This window comes from Dendropsophus ebraccatus, chromosome 12 (assembly GCF_027789765.1).
Source record: "Dendropsophus ebraccatus isolate aDenEbr1 chromosome 12, aDenEbr1.pat, whole genome shotgun sequence".
NCBI lineage: Eukaryota > Metazoa > Chordata > Amphibia > Anura > Hylidae > Dendropsophus > Dendropsophus ebraccatus.
In genome coordinates, this window is record NC_091465.1 from 52,295,254 (window position 1) to 52,317,933 (window position 22,680).

Here is a 22,680-nt window from a genome sequence, read left to right on the forward strand (position 1 = left end):
TTATAACCTGGGAAAAGGGGGGTGATTCAGACTTTTATTAGGGGAGGGGGCTTTTTACTATTAACAACACTTTTTTTTTTACTTTTACACTTATACTAGAAGCCCCTCTGGGGGACTTCTAGTATAAGTGCTTTGATCTCTCATTGAGATCTCTGCAGCATAGATATGCTGCAGAGATCCATGAGATCGGCACTCGTTTACTTCCGGCTGCTGCAGCCGGAAGTAAACGAGTGCCGAGCCGGGGACGGCGCCATCTTGGACGCGTCCCCGGCCGGCTTCAGTTACGGAGATCGCTCCTCCGGGATAACATCCCGGAGGAGCGATCTCCTCCACTAGACCCCAGGGAACGGCTGAATCCGGTAATCGGATGCAGCTGTCATGTTTGACAGCTGCATCTGATTACTGTATTAGCGGGCACGGCGATCGGACCGTGCCCGCTAATACATACGGTCCCGGGCTACTCGCGGCACCCGGGATCGGCGCGGTTCAGAGCGGGGTCGCCGCGCGGCCCCGCTCTGAACTTCCTTACCGGCATCAGGGCGTAAATTTACGCCCAATGTCGTTAAGGGGTTAAAAGTCCATGGGGGACATTTATTAAGACCGACGTTTTTTACGCCGGACTTAAAAATGTCCCTGCATCTCCGGCGCTACGGAGATTTATGTAGAGGCGTACTGCCTCGACATAAATCCCGTGCGCGTCGGTGCACACGGCAGAAAACCTACACCACCTGAAAGGTGGAGTAGGTTTTCGGTGTATCTTTTGCCGGAGCAAAAGATAAATTGCGCGGAATCTGACACCCCCCCCCCCCCCCAGCGTGCCCGGCGGAAAGTGACGATATGCGAATATTTTATTCGCAAATCGGCCATTTGCGAATAAAATAATACGAAAATCGGCACTTTCCGCCGATACGCACCTTGATACATGTCCCCCCATGTCTTCATTGGTACATTTGGGATGTGCAGACTTTTGTGTTTTTTGTTTCATGTTTACCATGTGAGCTTTTATTCCTTGGCATCACCCTAAGACATATAACTTACTAATATAGTGTTTTAGTAGTTGTTACATTTTCAATGCAGTAGTCTTAAAGGGGACCAATCATCACGCTTTACAAAGGGGAAAAAGATATTTTATTATGCCGCGCAAGCAGGGGCGTAGCTAATATATATACATATCTCAAGACTGATATTATCAATAATACCAGTATATGGAAAATATAACCATGCATATTCCTGCCATACTGTTACTAACCAAATCCTGTATACTGAGACCAATATTGCCAATAATACCAGTATATAGGAAGGAAATATTACCGCCACACCACAACCACCATATTGTTACTGACCAGATTCTGAATACTAAATCCAATAAAACACAGTACCAGATAACAAGTAACAAATAACACCACCACATACTGACTAACACCACCGCTGCTACTGACTAATACCACCACATACTGACTAACACCACCACATACTGACTAATGTCACCACATACTGACTAACACCACTGCTGCTACTGACTAACACCACCACTGCTACTGACCAACACCACCACTACTGAATAACACCACCACATACTGACTAACACCACCGCTGCTACTAAATAACACCACCGCTGCTTCTGACTAACACCAACACATACTGACTAACACCACTGCTGCTACAGAATAACATCCACTGAACACAGATCACTATCACCCATACAATCATATAGAGGTAGCCTCAGCTCTACACAGGTCCTGTACACCATATACATTACAGTGCAGTTACATCAGGTGACTCACATGGGAAGTTTTCTCTGATCAGAGTTCTTCCCTTTTCATCTTCTTCTTCTGTCCTGGGCTGTTATGAGAACTTCTCCGAGCCACAAATCCACAGAATCTGTCAGACAGACATGTTAGGCTCCTCACTTTGTCACCATCCTCATCTCTCTACACACTGCACATTTGTTTCGGCCCCTTTACACCTTCATTTAGTGGGTAGGCTGACTCTATGTTACGCCCTCATAGTATATGCCCCCCTCTGTGGTCCACTATAGTACAGCCTTATTGCATACACTCCCCATGTAGTCCCCCAATATTTTCCCCTTATAGATGGCCCCTTATAGATGCCCCTTATAATGGCCCCCATGTAACCCCCTTATAGATGGCCCCCTATTGTAATCCCCCTTATAGATGGCCCCCTGTTGTAATCCCCCTTATAGATGGCCCCCATTGTAATCCCACTTTATAATCCCCCTTATAGATGGCCCCCATTGTAATCCCCCTTTGTAGATGGCCCCCATTGTAATCCCCCTTTGTAGATGGCCCCCATTGTAACCCCCCTTTGTAGATAGCCCCCATTGTAATCCCCCTTTGTAGATGGCCCCCATTGTAATCCCCCTTTGTAGATCGCACCCATTGTAATCCCCCTTTGTAGATGGCCCCCATTGTAATCCCCCTTTGTAGATGGCCCCCATTGTAATCCCCCTTTATGATGCCCATTATAACCCCAGTCTGTGCAAAAAACAAACAAACACACAACTGACCTGACAACTCGCTCCCCCGTCGTGTCTCTCTCCTCCTCTGTCTGTCTGTCATCTGCGACCCGGCTCCCGGCTCCCTGTCTGTCCAGTCCCCGGCAGCACACGCACCAAAGAGCTTTGTGCGTGCCGGGGATGGTACTTCCAGCACAGAGGTCACTGCGCTGGTAGTACCATCCCCGGCATACACAGAGCTCTATGGTTCATGTGCGGCCGGGGACGGGACAGACAGGGAGCCTGGAGATGCACGGCAGCCGGGGGCCCGTCCCAGTCTCCCTCTTGTGACCGCAAACAAAACCCTGCTTGCGGTCACAAGAGGGAATGGGAGGGGGGCAGTGCAGTGGCAAGGAGGGGTGTCACAGGCCCCCCCTTGGTAGCGTCCCGGTCGCAGCGGCGACTGCTGCGACCGTGGTAGCTACGCCACTGCGCGCAAGGGTGGGATAGGAAAGGCAATGAGTCATCTGGGCGTGTAGCCACCCATGGCAGCTCAAAGCTCTCTGTCAGCTGGCAGTGCAGGAATGACTGACAGGCAGAGAGGCAGCTAACCTCTAACACCAACTTGCCAAAATCACTTTACTGTGTGCAATATTTTCATTCCACAAGGGCCCTGTGGCAACCATCTCATATGTGATCTGATATTTCTTGATATTCTTTATATCATTTTTTATGTTTTATATTGCACATATTTATTGTTCTATATATGGTGTTATGTGATTTCAACCTTATTGTTTATTTTGTGTGGTCCAAACAATCTGATTATATATTTTAGAAAATGATTGAACAAAAGGACATATTGTTACTCCTCACCAGATTAGGAGTTTAGAGGACTATTTATTGTTTCTTATATAAACTTGCTTGTTATATCTGCCCTTGAGGGTACAGCATTTTATAGTTAACCTCAACTCCATACATCTCTACAGCTGCACTACTATCGTTGTAAAGTCAAAACCTGCCAAGTAACTCACACCAATCTAAAACAGAAACTTGTTGTGAAATTGTAACCAAAACACACTGTTACTTTACTACAGGTAAAGCTTGTTATGTGGTTATGTACTCAGGACTTTGTATTTACTTGCACATTACTACTGTACCGCTACACCACAAAGGACACCAGGTACTGAAGTACACTTTTAGGTTAAATTCACACGGACAGATCCTTGAAATTCGCTGCGGATCCTATGCCGATGACTTTCAATGAGGATACATACTCGCAGCGGGATTTACATCCTGCTGGGAGTATTACGTGACAGCGCCATTAACTCCCGCCGGCCGGAGCATACTTTACCTGCTCCACGCGCTGGCTTGCTTCGGGAGCTCCCAGCATCTTCACGTACCGTTCAGCCAATCAGTGGCTGCAGTGGGGCAGCGCACTGATTGGCTGAGCGGGACGTCAAGCCGAGAACCTCCGAAGCAAGTCAAAGTGCGGAGCAGGTAAAGTATGCTCCGGGCGGCAGGGGGTCACGTACATACCCGCTGTGAGTATGTATCCTCATTGAAAGTCATCGGCATAGGATTCGCAGCGGATTTCGCTGCTAATTTGCAGCGTAAAGTGAATTTACCCTTAAGGTTCAAGAGTTCTCTGCATTAGGGGTCCCATCCGGGGCTCGGGCTCTGTGTGTTACATTTGCTCAATAAGAAGTTAAAGACAAGCCAATGTGTTTTACACCTGAAGGGTTCTTTTTAGTGGTACCATATTGGAATACATGCGTCTTTTTGATCACTTTTTATTCTTATTTTTACGTATGAAAAGCAGTAAGACTGTCTCTGTAAGAAAGGCTGAGCTCGGCTTTTATTTTTTCAGAGCCCTATGTGAAATGAAAGCTGAGCTCTGATTGGTTGCTATGGGTAACAAAGACAGTCTTACTGCTAGACCTTTTACATACATATATAATGCTGACCCACAGAGCTGATCAATATAATTGCAGACGGATTATCACTTCTGTGCATCAGCATTGCTGCTGGTATGTAGTACTGGCCCCCAGACTTATATAGGGTATTTAACAGCCTGATAGCTCCTATGAATAAATGGCAGGTGGCTGCTCTGTGGGGTTCAGCATACACCCTGACTAGTAGGAGCCGGTGCTCAGGGATATTAGCTTCAGCCTTGCTCCTCCACCAGAAAGAAGCCCCAACAGCATAGAAGTAGATGGGGTCATCAAGGATCTCTAACATAAAGACATTGTTCCCAGGTAGTAACCCCCCTCTCCCCTCACATATAGACATTGTTCCCAGGTAGTAACCCCCCTCTCCCCTCACATATAGACACTGTTCCCAGGCAGGGGCGTAGCTAAAGGCTGATGGGCCCTGGTGCAAAATTTTAGCTTGGGGCCCCCCCATCTCACCCGATCAGGCAAAGTCATATCTAACGTTATATCCAATTACTCTAATGTGCCACCATGTTCTAATGCACTGGCACTCCCTCCACCTCATGTACTGCACTACTGCCCCCTATAATTAGTGGACTGTACTGTGCCATTGTCTAATCATTGTATTCCAATCTTTGACTCTCCAGCTGAAAAACTACAACTCTCATCATGAAATGCCAGTTGGAAACGATGGGGGTTGTAGTGCTGCAACCTGAAGAGCCACATGCTGCAAAACTACAACTCCCATAATAAACTGTCAGCAGGGCACGATGAAGTTTGAACTTCTGCAACCTGGATAAGTCACCTGATGTCACCTGCAGTCCTATGTAACACCACAGATAACACAGTGATGTCCCTCTGAGTACAGATAATGTAGTAGTCACATGCAGTCCTATGTAACACCACAGATAATACAGTGGTATCTCTGAGTACAGATAATGTAGTAGATGTCACCTGCAGTCCTATGTAACACCACAGATAACACAGTGATATCTCTAAGTACAGATAACGTAGTAGCTGTCACCTGCAGTCCTATGTAACACTACAGATAATACAGTGATATCTCTGAGTACAGATAATGTAGATGTCACCTGCAGTCCTATGTAACACCACAGATAACACAGTGATATCTCTGAGTACAGATAATGTAGTAGCTGTCACCTGCAGTCCTATGTAACAGCACAGATAACGCAGTGATATCTCTGAGTACAGATAATGTAGTAGTCACCTGCAGTCCACTTCTCCTCTCCCCAGTGGTGTAAGTGGTTCCCGCAGGGTTGAGGCTCCCCCCCACCAGATCACAACATTGCTGTACTCTCTGAAGTTACTTGCCGGCTGTACAGTGATGTCATCTGACCTGGGGGAAGGGACCCAACGCTGAGGAGAGGTGGATTGCAGCCCAAGCTGGAGCTCAACGCTGTAAAGGTACGGCCATAGGACACAGCTTGGGCCGCCAATGCAGATGTCTGAAGGAGGGGGCGCTGCTACTTGCTGTCATCTGATTAGGTAAGAGGCCCAATCAGATGACAGCATGTGCCAGCGGGCGCAGCAGGACAGATTAGTGCAGTGCTTCCCAACCTTTTCCACCTCGGGGCACCCCTTGGAAAAAAAAATTCGCTCGGGGCACCCCTACCAAAATAATGTTCTACAAAATAAGAAAACCGTCATACCGACATACGTCTTCTTTGATCTGAGGCATCACTTTCCCTTTTCCTCTCTATCCAGTCCAGTCCTCCATGATGATTCCTTCCAGATACGTTTCATCTTTTCAGAACCTGCGAGACAAACAATTTAGGCTCTAGCAACTTCCTTTCCTTTCTCCCTCCTGTAGACTCCCAAAGTAACTGCGCTGTTTGGTGTTATGTGTAGTAAAGTGAGTAGGAATGTGGAATGCCCCCTGTATATAGGATCCCCTGCTGTGCCCCCATGAGCTAATAATGCCCCCAGAGGTGTCCCCATGAGCTAATAATGCCCCCAGAGGTGGCCCCCATGAGCTAATAATGCCCCCAGAGGTGGCCCCCATGAACTAATAATGCCCCTAGAGGTGCCCCCATGAGCTAATAATGCTCCCAGAGGTGCCCCCATGAACTAATAAAGCCCCCAGAGGTTCCCCCATGAAGTAATAATGCCCCCAGAGGTTCCCCCATGAAGTAATAATGCCCCGAGAGGTTCCCCCATGAAGTAATAATGCCCCCAGAGGTGCCCCCATGAACTAATAATGCCCCCAGAGGTGCCCCCATGAGCTAATAATGCCCCCAGGGGTGCCCCCATGAGCTAATAATGCCCCCAGAGGTGCCCCATGAACTGATAATGCCCCCAGAGGTGCCCCCATGAACTAATAATGCCCCCAGAGGTGCCTGCATGAACTAATAATTCCCCCAGAGGTACCCCCATGAGCTAATAATGCCCCCAGAGGTGCCCCCATGAACTAATAATGCCCCAGAGGTGCCCCCATAAACTAATAATGCCCCCAGAGGTGCCCCCATGAACTAATAATGCCCCCAGATGTGCCCCCATAAACTAATAAGGCCCAAGGGGTGCCCCCATGAATGTATATAGGATCCCCTGCTGTGCCCCCATGATCTAATAATGCCCCCAGAAGTGCCCCTAAAAAGACAAACATCCTACTCACCTAATCCACGCTGTGTGGCTGCATGCAGCAGCTCTCCTCCTCTTTTGGCTCCATCTTGTGAGACGCAGGGACGGGACCTCCGGCAGGCGTGATGATGTCAAATCATCACGCCTGCTGGAGAGGTCACATCCCGGCGTCCCATAGTCTGCTGGTATGAAGTGCCGGAAGCCTATGGGAGGGAATGCAGGAGCAGGACGCTGACAGGTCCTGCTCCTGCATTCTGCTCGCTTTAATGTTCAGCCCGCTCACTGTGCAGGCGGAACATCAAAGCAATCTGTGCATCCCGAGAAGCTGCGCGGCCGCAACTTCTCGGGATGCTTAAAGAGCCAAGTGGCAAGGGGGGGCCGTGCGCTGGGGGAGCCCGGTCGCCATGGCGACTGATGCGACCCCTATAGCTACGCCACTGTTCCCAGGTAGTAACCCCCTCTCCCCTCACATAGGCATTGTCTTCTGGTAGGAATGTGTGTTGCTAACCAAACGCACATATAGTGAAGTTCACCCTATTTTCGACACAGCATGTGTCTGATTTGTTTATCCTGTGCAGATTCAATGCGACATGCAAAAATTCACATTGCAAAAACTCGCCAGTTTTCATTTATTCTCCCCTTAAAGGAGAAGTTCAGCCTAATGTCAATTTCAAAACTCCCACTTACAATCAGAAGTTATAACAGTTGGTAATTCTCCCTGTGCTCCTCACTTCTAAACTCAGCATCAGTGCAGAGAAGCTGTCCCCACCTCATTCTGTGACATCAGTCCTGGTCAGTATTGGAGCTGCGCACCTGCAAATCAGACTGGAAGTGAAGGGAGACCAGCCGATAATGAGAACAGGGGATGTGAGGGTCATAGAGTGCCAATTCTGGGCTTAAAAGTTTCTTACAAAGTATACAATTAGTTGCCCCTAGCAACCAATCAGATTCCATTTTTAATTTTTCAAAGAGTCTGTGAGGAGTGAAAAGTGGAATCTAATTGGTTGCTAGGGGTAACTAAGACAATTCTACTTTACACCAGTTTGATAAATCTCCCCCTTAGTCTTTTTTACAATAAAATTAATTATTATTAATTATATATTATATATCAGTTTAAGAGCCAATGGTATTTTTTTTTAGTCCAGTTTGTATACATTGCCATTGTATACATTTTCTTTTAGGGCAGTCAGTTGCAGATATATACATCTGCTGCCTATGCCTAGCCATAGGTTTGAGTTTCTGATAATCATAAAACCTGAATAGGATGTGAATAAAGCAGTGATACTATACCCTATTGTTCTAGCACTGCTGTTGACAATGCCTGTCTGTAATTGTCTATGTATTATAAAAGTATCCTAACAGATACTAGCAGCAGAAACCAAAAAACATTATATAAATGGGCCTAACATCATATATACAAGGTGTGCTAGGGCTATCCTGTTCCAGTCTGATGAGTGTTTAAAGGGGATAAGAAAAACTTGTTTTCTATTAAAAGTACATTAAAAGTTATATAGATGTGTCTATACAATGTATTACTGTATCTGTACAGTTCTGCCACACAGGTAGCTGAGAGAAATCCAGGAAGTTAATAAAAATGGCGCCTGTGCCAATTCACATTGTCTCCTGCTCCTGCTGCTATCCCCTTGGTAGACAAATCTCCCATGCCTCTGTCTCACATTGTGTGTGTTTGCTGAGATCAGGCTGATGATGCAGACAGGGGGCAGGGTGTGATCTCACAGGAGGCTTGGCTGGATAACCCAATCCCCTGACTGATTCACCATTTCTGACCGAACAGAAGCAGCTGCTGCACTAATTTTACTGATTGTAATGGGTGGGGGCTGTGATGATCACATGAGGGAAAGCATTGCATTCTGGGAAATGCCAAACCAGGAAGAACAGAAACACAAAACAGAGCAAAAAAAAAACCCAAACTAATGGATTTTTTGTCGTCTGATTAATGCCACTTTTAAACGGGCCACTTGTTAAGAATGCTCATTTGCCCGATGATTGGCCAGTATAAAAGGGCTTTAAAGGAGATGTCCGGCGAACATTTTTATTAAAGTATTATATTGCCCCCCAAAAGTTATACTCCTATGTACACCTATTATGGGAAATACTTATAAAGTGTTTTTATCCCTGCACTTACTACTGCATCAAGGCTTCACTTCCTGGATAAAATGGTGATGTCACAACCCGACTCCCAGAGCTGTGCGGGCTGTGGCTGCTGGAGAGGATGATGGCAGAGGGATGCTCAGTGTCCCTCCAGTGCCCTGTGTCCCTCAGTGTCCCCCTGCCATCATCCTCTCCAGCAGTCACAGCCCGCACAGCTGTGGGAGTCGGGTCATGACATCACCATATTATCCAGGAAGTGAAGCCTTGATGCAGTAGTAAGTGCAGGGGAAAAAGCACTGTATAAGCATTTCCCGTAATAAGTGTATATTGGTGATTTGTATAACTTTTGGGGGGCAATACAATACTTAATATTTTTGCCGGACTTCTCCTTTAGGTCTGGTGCTTGTGCCTTAACCTCTGTGACACACTATTAGTTGGAAAAGAAATCCCCATCTGTATGGGATCACTATAGAGTACACTCTGTATCCGATGAAGGAGGTATATACTCCTGAAACGCGTCATTTTCTTGTGCCATATGAAATAAATCTTTTTATTTATTATTACTAGACATCTCTGAGCACCTTTTTGGACAGCACTGACTCAAAAGTAACTTATCTCTTTTATCTATGATACACACAGGCCCCTGTTGGGAGTAACCTGTTCTAGTGGTACAGTCAGCTTGCAGTGCCTTTTTGTGCTCTTCTACACTTATATTATAGCTGGCATCTGATCGCGCTCCAAATATGGATGTCTACTGTAAGGGTATGTTCACACTGAGTAAGAACGGCGGAATTCCACAGTGTCCCGCTGTCTTTGAATGAGAGGGCGTGCGCTCCTCTGCAGCCACCGCTCTCTGCTCAAAGAAGTGACATGTCACTTCTTTGAGTGGAGAGCAGCAGCTGTGAAGGAGAGCGCACCCTCTCATTAACTGACAGAATTCTGCCATACTTACTCAGTGTGAACATACCCTAACCCAGGTCAGCAAGTGATGATATGTACAAAGCCCAAGGGGCAACCAGGTGACTAGCATTTCACCTACATACACCATCCATCTACCTAAGATATTACGAAGCACCTGGCCTTGTTTCCTCTACTTTGATTTTTGACTGGCCTCTTGTTGCTTATCCAGCTTGAGTACTTGATGACCATTATGCCCTATTTTTCCTCCTATAGCCTCCACCTCTTTCTTGTAGCTCACCTCCAGGCGTGTAATGCACTTCTCAAAGTCCATCTTTGTGGGACTTTTATAGAAGATTTTGGATCCCAATTATCAGGGCTGGCTCCAGGTTTTTGTGGGGCCTTGGTTGACAGAGCCTCAGCGGGCCCCTAATCCATCCACTATGCACCCATCATCCACACACCATGCACAGGAATCACAGAACAGGATTCTGAGCTGGCTTGACTGCCAAAAAAGTGCTAAATGGAGCCAGTTTATGCCTTGGTAGGTGCAGGATGATCTCCCTTTCTCTTGGTGCATTTCATGGAGGTAAAATATGGTGCTGGTTAAGCCTGTGTAAGGTGCAGTGAAGAGGTTAGACACGGAGCTAAGCCAGGACACGTCCTCACTCCTCCATTAGCAAGCCACGCCCCAATCATTTTTTTTTTACTAGAGGTAGCTTCTACATCTGCATAACTTTCAAGCACCAGTTGATTTGGAAAAAATTAGCTGGAATACCCCTTTAATAAAACAAATTGCATAAATTAATTCTCAGTAGTACTTCCACTAATGACAGATAAATAGATAAGGCATTGGCATAGAAATGAATTACACTTATATGATCTATAGATATTACATCATCAACAGGGAACACAATAAGCAGCAAACAGTAAAAGAAGACAAGGCTCACAAATGTAAAGCGGATCAGTCTGGCAATTACAGATTAAATCAGGGCAGGTGGAATGATAATGTTCATAAAGAAATCTCTGCTGAGACCATTTTTTCCTTCTATTATCTCCTTCACTTTATGGCTCTCAGTCTCTATGGAGGATTTATTAACTAATTGTACGACAAAATCAACAGTGCCATCTTCAGGCTAGTAAGGGCACTGCCTCTGATAACTGCTTGACTACTATGAAATGTTGTGTACAATATAAACAATAAGAACAATTTATTCATGAATTATGATAGGTATAAGAGGATATATTTTCTTTCAACAAGATATCAGATTATTAGCTACAGTAATAGTTTATCTAGGATCAGGTAAATTATTTCCAGCAAATTCCTTTTCTTTGCTCCTGTATCTTTATGGGCAGTAGAGATGAGCGAACCTCAAGCATGCTCGAGTTGATCCGAACTTTCGGCATTTGATTAGCGGTGGCTGCTGAACTTGGATAAAGCAATAAGGCTATGTGGAAAACATGGATATAGTCATTGGCTGTATACATGTTTTCCAGACAACGTTAGAGCTTTATCCAAGTTTAGCAGCCCCAGCTAATCAAATACCGAACGAACCCAGTTCGCTCATCTCTAGCAGTAATGTTATGGTTGTTTCTGGGACAAAAAGTAGTTATCTGACTATAACCATTGTCAGTCATATTAAAGGGGTTCTCAGACATCAGGTGAAAAACATGTTGCAGAAGCATATAGCATTGTTTACCTGTCTGTTACCACAGATCCCTTTTCTGTACTTCCTGGTTGAGCAGTTGGTCAGTACTACAATTGCCTACTTACTGGCATCATTAAATCACAGGGCAGCATGCTGTAAACAGTTCTCATCCTTCCTAAATGGCCCAATAAAGAAATCTACAGGGAGAGAATAAGTATTTAATACACTGGCAATTTTTCTCACCTATGAAGAATGGAGAGGTCTGTAATTCTTATTGTAGGTACACTGTGAGAGTCAGAATCTATAGAAAATATTTTAAAAGTGTGTTGTTTTTTTAAATAATTCTAACTACCAAGAGAATTACCTAAGGTGCATTAGCTGGGGGGGGGGGGGGGGGGGGGCATTAGTCAATAGTACATACTAGTGGGCTCACCACTACTACTTACACAGTTAGCTACTTTGGGATTCTAACTACTAAGGGAGTTACCTGCACACTAAGGCCTAACTGAACTGCTACATGGATAGACAAAGGGGAGCCTCCATACTATGTGGGGGCACAGAGGAGCCTAACTACTATATGGAAGCATGAAGGAGTGTTATCTGTTATATTAGGGGCACAGATGAGGCCTTTCTACTTTGTGAGGGTATAGAGGAGGCCAAAGTGTTTGAGGATCCAAATTGGGCCTAAATTCTACATGGGGTCTTTGTAAAGAGTTGAGGATGGTGCTGAAGAAAATAGTCTAAAATGTTTTTTTTGGGGGGGGAGGGGGCAGATTCTGCTGAGACAGGGAGTCACCAGGAGAATTCTTCATAATAGCCGGGCCAGATGGAGAAGAAAAGAGAAAGTCAGAGACTCCAACGAGAGAAGACATCCCTTTAGGTCACTGGAAGTAACTGCACTGTAATTACTTATACAGTGAGGATAGGCCATCAATGGGAGAAGGCCATCCAGCCCTCAGCACTTTGGGTCTTGGGAAAACCCTGTGATTCATTGCGCAGGAGAATAAAAGCATTTTTTTTTTACATTATGGAAGCTCAGACAGATAAATGAAAGGTGAAATACATCCCCTCGCTGCAACAGCCATCTAACAGTGTCAGCAGTTTGGAACATGAATTGCAAGTTTTACCAAACCAATCTCAGGAAAATGAGTTACATATAATGTATTTCTTTATACCAGTTTCTGTTTTACACACATAAATTTGAGCCATATGTGTTCTGTAAGCTTCTTCTTACATACCTTATACCTACCTTCATACATACCTTATAGAAGTAACTGCTGAGACCATAGAAAGTTCTATGGATTTTGTTCCCATGGAAATGTGTCACAGCAGCCCCCTACACTGGTACAGTCTGGTCCCAGCACACTCGATGCTGCGTACTGTGGCAGTAATTAGCCTTATCAGAAGTTATTACTGTTCTACAGTGTTATTTCCCAGCCAGAATAATTAGCATTAAGCTCTTTACAATTAGTCCAATTATAAGGCAGTGGCACTAGAGAGTCCATTAAGTTCTACAACACAACTACTCCCTACTAAGAACAAGTAAATAAGAAGGAGACTGCCCTGTCTGCATAATTAAGTATGTCAGAAGTGAAAAATATTACAAGAATATATGTGCAATTTTTATTTTATTTTTTGTAATAGAAAAGTCTATTCTCCAATATGAAGATTTAAATGTGCAAAAAAACAAAACAAAACATCTTCTGATATGTCAAGGAGACATATCTAAAGTTTTGATTGGTCGGGGTCTGAGTGACTGAGACCGATCGGGACAATGGACCCGGAGAAGTCCATGCGCAGCGCATTCTCTCCCAACCATGTTACCTATACAGGCTTTTAATGTCAATGTATGTGGCCTATACAGGCTGCTTCAGTGTCAGGCCACCTCTCTATAGGAGGGCTCGCGCGCCTCCACTCAAAGAGAGGAGAGCGGAGGTGTGAAAGCCCCCCCATATAGAGGTGGCCTGACACTGAAGCAGGCGGGATTCTGCGGCGGAGTAGGGAATTCCACCCCATTTGCTCAGTGTGAACATAACTTTAGGCCAGATTCACATGTTGTAAGACAGCGGCCATTCTGTGACACGGAAGTTCACCCTGCAGTACCAGCCGGATGAAGATCACCTGGAATTAGAATGCGGGCACATTTGGGTGTGCCCACATTCCAATTAACCATAGCAGACAATGTAAAGTGCGTCCGGAGCCATACTTTACATTGTCTGCATTGTCATTTTCTACTCAAGGAATAGAGGTGGCACAAAATCGACATGTCAATTCCATGCAACCGCATGGAATCAGGACCAGAGTGTATATACACTCCGGCCAGGATTTCATAATAATTAAAGCGATTGGCTGCTGTCATTAAATAACGGCGAATGTTGCAAACCAGCAACAAAGGCGTTTAATGAAAATATACATTGTGTGAATGTGGCCCTACTGTGTATGAGCAGGAGAACTTTGTGTACAGCAATGTGGCAGCTGTCTGACATTGGTAAAGCTCCGAGTGTTTGTGCAATGTTATCTCTCTCTGATCGCACTGCGCAGGTGCAGGGAATAAACAGCACGTCATCAGTCCCAAACGTGACGTCAGCAAAATGTGGAAAAACAGCTCTAGAAAGGTCATGTGATCCGCTGCGCCATCTCTGCATGCATCCCACTACCGGTAATGAACTTATTTAGTATTTATGTCTTATGCAATTTTGGGACACTGGGGGGATTCATAACATAGACGTGTTCTTTCTTCAGCAGAACCTGAAACACTAAGTTTGAAGTGTGCAGAGCTCTGGCTCTTCCGATCAGCCAATCAGCGGCTGAGACAGGACACCGCTGATTGGCTGAGCTGAAACTGCTTGACCAATCAGCGGCTGCATCAGGGTTCCGCCTCAGACACTGATTGGCTGATTGGGAAAACCAGGAGGACACCCCTTGGGCCCCTCTACAGAGCACAGTCTGGCCCATCACACCTGTTCTTTGTATGGGATATCCTCAAAACATGATCTGTTGGTGAGGCCTGAGGACTGGAATTGAGAAGCACTAGTCTATGGGATCCCGGCCGGAGCGTATACACATAGTACAGGCTCCGTCCGGAATCCCTCACGGCGCTGCAAAGAACTGACATGTCAGTTTTCTACAGCCGCTATTCAGTGAATAGCAACCACAGAAAGCCCTGTCAGTGCACACTATGGAGCGAGCGGATCCCGCCACAAGCTTCATAGTGTACTGTAAGGAGTTCTGATGTGGGCGTGCTTAGATTCGCCCGCATCAGAACTTTACAGCGTGAAAGATCATCCCACCGGTACTGCACTGATCTTTTCAGAGACCGGCCGTCACGGAACGTCCGGTCTCTTACGACGTGTGAAGATGGCCTTAAAGGGGTATTCCAGCGGGGGGGGGGCTATTTTGGGATCTGGCCAGGGAGGAAGTGGCTGAGAGAAAAGACGTCCACTCACCTTCCAGGATCCAGCAGCGGGTCTCGTATCGCGGTGCTCCAGTCCCTGGCCGCTTCCTGGTGTCTAACGCGGGCGCGTGACATCTCAAGTCCTCTCAGCCAGTCAGTGACAGAGGCGTCTCGAGCCCGCATCAGACACCAGGAAGCGGCCGGGAACCGGAGCGCCACGACACGGGACCCGCCGCTGGATCCAGGGAGGTGAGTGGACGTTGTTTCCCTTAGCCACCTCCTCCCCGGACAGATCCCAAAATAGCCCCCCCGCCCCGCTGGATTACCGCTTAAGGCTATGTTCACACTACGTATATGTCCGGCCGCATATTTTTCGCGGGCGGACATATACGTGTAAAACTCCGGCCGGGATTTACGCAAGTGGCTACATACGGTCCGCAAACTTACGCCCGTAATCTACGTACGCTTCCCGAGCGGCGTACGTAGCGATCTGACAGCGGTCTTTTACTTGGATATCTTCGGCTAGCCCTGGACACCCCACAGAACCTTTTGGATCGGCAAATCAAAGTGTAAAAATGAAGAAATCACCACTCCGTACGGGACCGCATGTTACGCTTCGGGCGTAAGTTACAGCATTTCCGTCCCGAAACAATGGTCTGGTTCATTTTTTACGGCGCCCCATACGGTCTGGTCGTAAGTTCTTACGTAGTGTGAACTGTGCAGCCGTAGATCCTATACTTTCCATTCTACTCAAACTACGTAAATCTCCGGCCACTTATTCACGGAGCGCGCTACGGCCGGAAACTTACATAGTGTGAACATAGCCTTAAGTAGTAAAACAGAACAAAGACTGTAGAAAATTGGTATTGCTGTCATCATGCTGACCTACCGAATAAAAGTTCATGGCTTTTGTATTTCACCTCACAGAAATATATATTGTTTCACATTACATTATATGGTATAATCATAGAAAAATTACTGTTAGAGAATAATTAGTTATAGCTCTTAGAAGGCAAAGTGAATAAAAAAATGGAAAAGCAAATAATAAAAAAAAGATGGGGGTGTCATTAAAGAGTTTCCTTTTTTTAGGGTACAAACACACACACACCGTATACGCAGCGTATTTTCTGCTGCGATACGCAGCAGATATGCAGCAGATTAGATCTAAATAACTGAACACAGCATCAAATCTGCACCATCAAATATGCTGCAGATCTGCTGCGTATATGGTGTGTGTGTTTGTACCCTCAACCCAAAAATTACCAGGGTACTGAAATTATGAAAGAAAATTTAAAAAAATATATACACCCCAGAAAAGCCTGATAACAGACGATTTTCCACCAGTCGTGATTATTTTGGATGAAAAGCCCATCCAACGCCTAGTACAGGTAATCTAGCAATGATAGAAGTATGTTTTCAGGGGTTAGCTGGCAGTGTGACACCCATGAGATATATGTTAGGATTTGCATTGAGCATTATTAGGCAATAGGTGCAGGTTAAACCACCAAATGGTTCCCTTTAAGGAGTTAATGTGGCACATTCAGGCTTATTTGTCTAGGCAGTGGGAGCTGTAAGCAGGTCCCTGTTAGTGATAACTTGTTCAGCTCCTCACTTGTATAATATTATAATATTATCCGGTTGTGACATCACTGTAGTGTAATAACCCAGGGCACACACAGCCTCAGCGGCCTTCATACGCCTCCTGCGCTATAGAAACAACAGGTGCAAAACATTCTGCAGCCCTCCATCACCATAGCAACCGCAAAGCTTCACTGTCAGCACAACCAACCTTGCTAGACGTTCTAGACGGCCTCTAGCGCGCTCCATCGCCGATCTAAGGCTGTTCATTGGTCACCTTTAGCGTCCGTCACGCAGTTCTAGCTTCCTATTGGTCGTTCGCTCGTCTGACACGGAGGTTTGCCTTAGTGGTAGAGGGGTTAATTTATTAATTTAAACGGCTGTGAGAAGTTGCGGTAGTTTAGTCGCCTCCAGTCTATGCAGCGTTACCGCTTTGGGGGTGTAAGTACCGGCTGGCGTCGGGATGGGACTGGTCCGGCTGGGAACTATTATTCTCGGGTGTCATGTGTTTGTGTTCCTTTTCAGTGTCCATGGCTGCTGCAGGTAGTGGAGAGGTGTACCCGACCCTGTGGGGCTTCAGTCCTGCATTAGACCTTCAGATGCAGTGTAAGTGTCTCATGCATGGTGCAGTCTCATGTTGTAAGGGAGATATATATAGTTGCATGCACTTTTTTTTTCTGCTCTAACAGACGAATAAAGTTTTTCAGCTTTCTAAAATACCTGTATTACCTGTAATTTATCCCATTCAACAACTTAGATGTTGTTCAGCGTGTGGCTTTTCAAGCTGTGCAAAACTAATACTCCCATGGCCATATGTTGGGAAACCCTGCTTTATGGTCCCCCTCAGCCACTGACCAGGACGTGGCCGTTGACCTGATTACCGGTATGCGGTCACCAGCGCTGAAGCCGGGGACATGAGATCCTGTTATTTCTATTACCCCCTGGGAATTGGGAATGTTACATAGTAAATGGTTTAGGAAATTACGCATGCAATGATTCCAAGTTATATTTCATGGTTTTTTTTATGGGAAAGGGGGGCAGGGTTGTTAGAACTTTTTATTATGAGATGTTTTTTAAAGGGAACCTGTCACCGGGGAGCGCGCCCGACCCCCCCCCCCCGCCTCCCCACACCCGATGCAGCCCCCGGATACTTACCCTTTCTGACGAGTCCTGTTCCTGGAGCCGGTCCTGGGACGAAGATATCAGCGCCTGAAGCGCCACTGAGATGAGTCCGATGCCCATAGAGAATGACTGCTCCATTCATTCTCTATGGGCATCTTACCCATCTCAGTGGCGTGCGCACACGGCTTTGGGTGCTGATATCTTCGTCCAGGGACCGGCTCCAGAAACGGGACTCCTCAGAAAGGGTAAGTTATATAAGGGCTGCATCGGGGGGTCTGGTGACAGGTCCCCGGTGACAGGTTCCTTTTAACTTCAAAAAATTAATTCATATTCATATCTATGCAATGTTATATAGTATTGCTATAGCATTGCATAGATCAGTGCTCTGCTAATAGTCTGACCAGACACCAGATTAGTAGAGAGACACTGGCAGTAATAGAGAGGGTGAGTATAGACCTCCGGCTGTGGTGTGACCCATTGGCGAGATCGCTGGTAGCAGTCATTAGCAGCTGGGATCTGATACACATAGCTGATCCCTGTTGCATATAGATTGGCTCTGGAGGAAAATGCTTCTGTCAGTTGTGACATGTACAGTTAAATAGCCAGCATGAGCAAGCACTCTGTGCCAGCTATTTGAAGTTAGTGCTGATATGAGGTGAGTGGGCCAAAGGGCGGTTGGTGGCACACAGAGATCATGGCAGGCGCTTAGCTTGCTGCCCACCATGTTCTCTTCTGTAAACTGTACGTTAAGCCAGGGCTGTGGAGTCGGAGTTGTGTAATCATCCCGTGTAATAGAGGGAAACAATCAGCCGACATGAACGATGTCGGCTGTTCGTTGCTGTCGTTTGTCTTTCAAGACAAACGGCTGTGATAGCAGCGATCTGCTGACGCCGCTCTGTGAAGTAGGAGCAGTGGCAGCAGACCACCGCTATCCTCTATAGGCTACCCTGACGATCTAGGGATCACTTGGGCAGCCCCCACCCGCTCACTGCCAATGCATCTAATAGCAACGGCAGCGAGCGAGGAGCAAGCGAGTGCTGACAGCTCTTGTTTGCTCCTCCAGTCGCCCCGTGTAATAGGAGCTTTAGATTCTATTTAAAGTTGGGTTGTATCCAGTACTCGCAAACACACTTTAAGGCTATGTTCACACAACGTAGATTTTATAAAAAGTTTTACATTTTAAATTAAAACAGCCGTTTTTTCATAGTGACGTGTTGCATTAAAGTCAATGCAAACAACTTTTTATACGGCCATTGAAATAATTGACATTTCAATTATTTCTGGCCGTTGTGCATTCATTTTAATGCAATTTTCAATGGCAGCAACAGAGCGCTAAGGATGAAGGTATGTCTAGTACCTTCATCCTTGGTGCCGTTACATGCTGTTTATTCTGAAATCTTCTGGCCGGTAAATTGTTAGGAGTACTGGGGTGGGGCTAATGGGTGCTACACTCTCTGCAGGACGGCACCTTCTAATGACTATCAATGGAGGGCATCAGCCCTAGTGCTCCTAACAGCTTACCAGGCAGAGGATTTCAGAATAAACAGCATGTAACAGACATACCTTCACCCTCAGCGCCCCATGCCCATTTGGGAGCCTCGTCTAACCTGATGATAGTTATCCTTTAAGTAATTTGAGGTATTTGGAGGTGCACCTTCTGAGGTGCCCAATCAGGGCTTAAAGGGGTTATCCAGCGCTACAAAAACATGGCCACTTTTCTCCCTACTGTTGTCTCAGGTGCAGTTTGCAATTAAGCTCCATTTACTTCAATGGAACTGAGTTTCAAAACCCCACCCAATCTGGAGACAACAGTAGGGGGAAAGTGGCCATGTTTTTGTAGCGCTGGATAACCCCTTTAAAGGGGTTGGCCACTTTATAGTAAATTTGTTTGTTGTACAGTATTAGGAAGTGTACTTGCAGCACTTACTGACTGCAACTCCCTCACACAATACATAGAATAATGGTTGTTTGCATGTTGAAAGACAAACGACTAATATAGCAACAATCTTCTGCTGTTGCTCCGTGGATTAGGAGTGGTGGCAGAAGACGGCTGATATCTGCTATGGGCTGCCCAGACTATCTAGCGATCATCCGGACAGCCACCCCGCAGCAAGCGGAGAACGAGGAGCTGACAGCGCTCGTTTGCTTTTTCAGTCGCCCAGTGTAATAAGTGATTTAGTGAACAATGGCTGTTATTTTAAGCTGTTCATACAGATTTATTTTTTGACCATCCTTTCACCATCTTATCAAAAAACCTTTAATGATGGCCACACCCAAAAAGGTTTTGAAAGCGGCCATCATTCGACCTAAATTTAAATAAAATACCAACAGTATGTTAAACCACGGTTGTTGTTTGGTCCTCAAAACAGCAGACGTCATTTTAGGTATCAAATAACGGCCGTTGTTTTGAGTACCGTGAGCACAGCTTGAATATGCACTATGAATCTGATCAGTCTTCTGTGCAACCCAGTTACCCTGTGTCTTGGTGCAAGGGACTAAAATGTGTCGGCTAGGTATTAAGGTGAGGGTGTAGATAACAAACTCAGTTCTTTGTATAGATGTATTACTAACCAGTACCAGGACAGTACGTTATACACAGAAGTAAAAGATTTTGCTCCTACTGTATTACTGTGTACTGGATATAGAGGCTCAGATTTATCAAGGTATGTAAGAGAAACTTGTGTAAAGTGCCTATAGCAACCAATCACAGCTCAGAATTCAGCTCTGGATAAATGAAAGATGAGCTGTGATTGGTCGCTATGAGCACTTTACACCAGTTTTTGTTTTACATACTGGGATAAATCTGGGCCATTGTCTTTAACTGAAACAACATGACTGGAACATTAGTGTCATAGATACTTCTGGGGGAAACAATGTTAGTGTGTCCTGTGCCCTCTGTACATGTAGGATACAATGCATTGCGCTTTTTTTTTTTTTTTTTTTTTCTTTCCCACGATGTAGGTCTTCAGAATACACTTCATCATTTATCAACTAGTGATGATATACCGGAGATGAATATTCTGCTAGTAGGATGTGGTGATGGGAGACATGTTCTCAAAACCATCTGTCAGGCACGTCGCTGGCCCCAGAGAAAGCTCAACGTAAGTACCTCGATACAATGCTGTGCAGTGTGTGCTCTATTTGTCACATTCAGTTGCTTCTGCCCTCTACAAAATATAATATTGGAAGAAAGGAAGCTGGATGAATTAATGAATAATATACATATGAGTGACATTGTTATGACCAGCAGCTAATACCCTGAGTAACCACCATGGACAGCGGCCAGACTAGGAGTGACACAAGATTCTGGTAGGTTGTCACAGGTATGGAGTCATGCTAACTGCAGTAGTTCCTACTGTGTACACGATTGAGGTGTTCCCACAAATGCTTGATTCGGTTGAAATCTGGCGCCAAAGTACTACTTGGTCATGCTTTTCCAACCAGTGTCAGACATTTATAGCCATGTGACATGTCAGATCTCATCTGCCACAAGGAAGATAATTGGCATGTATGGAATCTGCAAGGATGGCTTAATATCTAAACGAGTTGACAGGGCCTTCTATCTGGATAGGTGGGCCCAGAGACGGCCATGTAAACATTCCCCAGACCATAACGCTGTCACCATCAGCTTGTGTTCTTCCAGCAGTGGTTGCAGGGTGTTTTGATCTCTGATTCTCATCTGACACACAAACGTCCATCCGGTCAATATAGTAGACAACATGACACATCAGAAAAGGGAACCCATCAGCAGTGAAGCATTAAAGGACAAGTGCCATGAAAACCTTTTTCCCAGTAATTGAAGCATATTACAAAGTTATATAACTCTGTAATATGCTTCAATCACCTATCTGCCTCCCTTCTCTGATTACTGTCGTCACCGTCACCAGGCAGCTCCTTCTTGTGAGGATGAGTCATCAGCAGGAGGGCTGCTCTGGGTCCTGTTACACCAGCCTCCCCCTCCCCCTCCTTGTCAGGTGACTCTGCTTGCTCAGCTTATCTTCTCTAGTGACATGACTCCTTCACTGAGTCCATGGCAGCAGGAGAGAGGGTATGAGGGGAGGGGGGAGCTGCCTATGTGCCCGAGTCAGTCAGAGGGAAGATAAGCAAGTGAGATGTGACAAGTGATGGCTTGCAGTTGTTCAGCCAATGGGAGCTGAGCAAGCCTGTCACCTGACAAGGCAGGGGAGGGGGAGGCTAGTGTAACAGGAGAAGGAGCTGAGAGAAGAGCTTGGTGACGGTGACGACAGTAATCAGGTCTGTGTGAGTCAGGACACTTCCTGGTGGGGGGTGGAGGGGGAAAAGACAGGGAAGGGAGGCAGATAGGTGATTGAAGCAAATTGCAGAGTTATATAACTTTGTAAAATGCTTCAATTACTGGGAAAAAGTTTTTCATGGCACTTGTCCTTTAAGGTTTTTATGCTGATGGGGGGGGGGGGGGGGGAAATGTATTAAAAAACATTCGGCAGAAGCACCCACTTTTTCCACCCTGTCCATTCTGCTTCCACAGCACTACTACGAGTTCCGGGTATGTGCACACTGAAGAATTAAGACGAAACCTCCGTTGCGGAATTCTCAGCTCGCTCGAGGAGTGCAGTGGGCGCGCGCCCGTGTCATAGACTCCATTCTATGCACGGGCGGATTCCGCCCTCCGTTCAAAGAATGAACTTGAGCATTCTTTGGACGGATGAAAGAATCCACCCGTGCATAGAGCGAGCGGGCGCAAGCTGAGAATTCTGTGACGGAGGTTCCGTCTGAATTCCTTAGTGTGCACATACCCTCACATCCCAAAGTGGTTGCAAAACATCTCATTTCACTGCAAACATTTCACTTAGCGAGGTTGCAGCACTTGCTGCGTTCCCTCCTTGTCTGCTCTCTATCAACATGAGGAACCAACAAAGGAAGGTGGTGATAACACGAACAGCGTTATATGGAAAATAACCCATA

At 45.9% G+C, this 22,680-nt stretch overlaps 1 protein-coding gene across 2 annotated transcripts in view; it reads left to right on the top strand.

Moving 5' to 3' along the window:
- Positions 1–16,756: 16,756 nt before the first annotated feature.
- The window catches only part of DNAAF3 (dynein axonemal assembly factor 3), a 45,469-nt gene continuing 39,545 nt past the window's right edge, over positions 16,757–22,680 (top strand). Inside the window, exons 1-3 of one of the 2 annotated variants that reach the window (XM_069947091.1) lie at positions 16,757–16,951; positions 17,140–17,220; positions 20,698–20,837. In XM_069947091.1, coding sequence (XP_069803192.1) covers positions 17,145–17,220; positions 20,698–20,837 — 216 coding nt within the window. In that variant the 5' untranslated portion in view covers positions 16,757–16,951; positions 17,140–17,144. The other variant, XM_069947090.1, reaches the window with a different exon arrangement.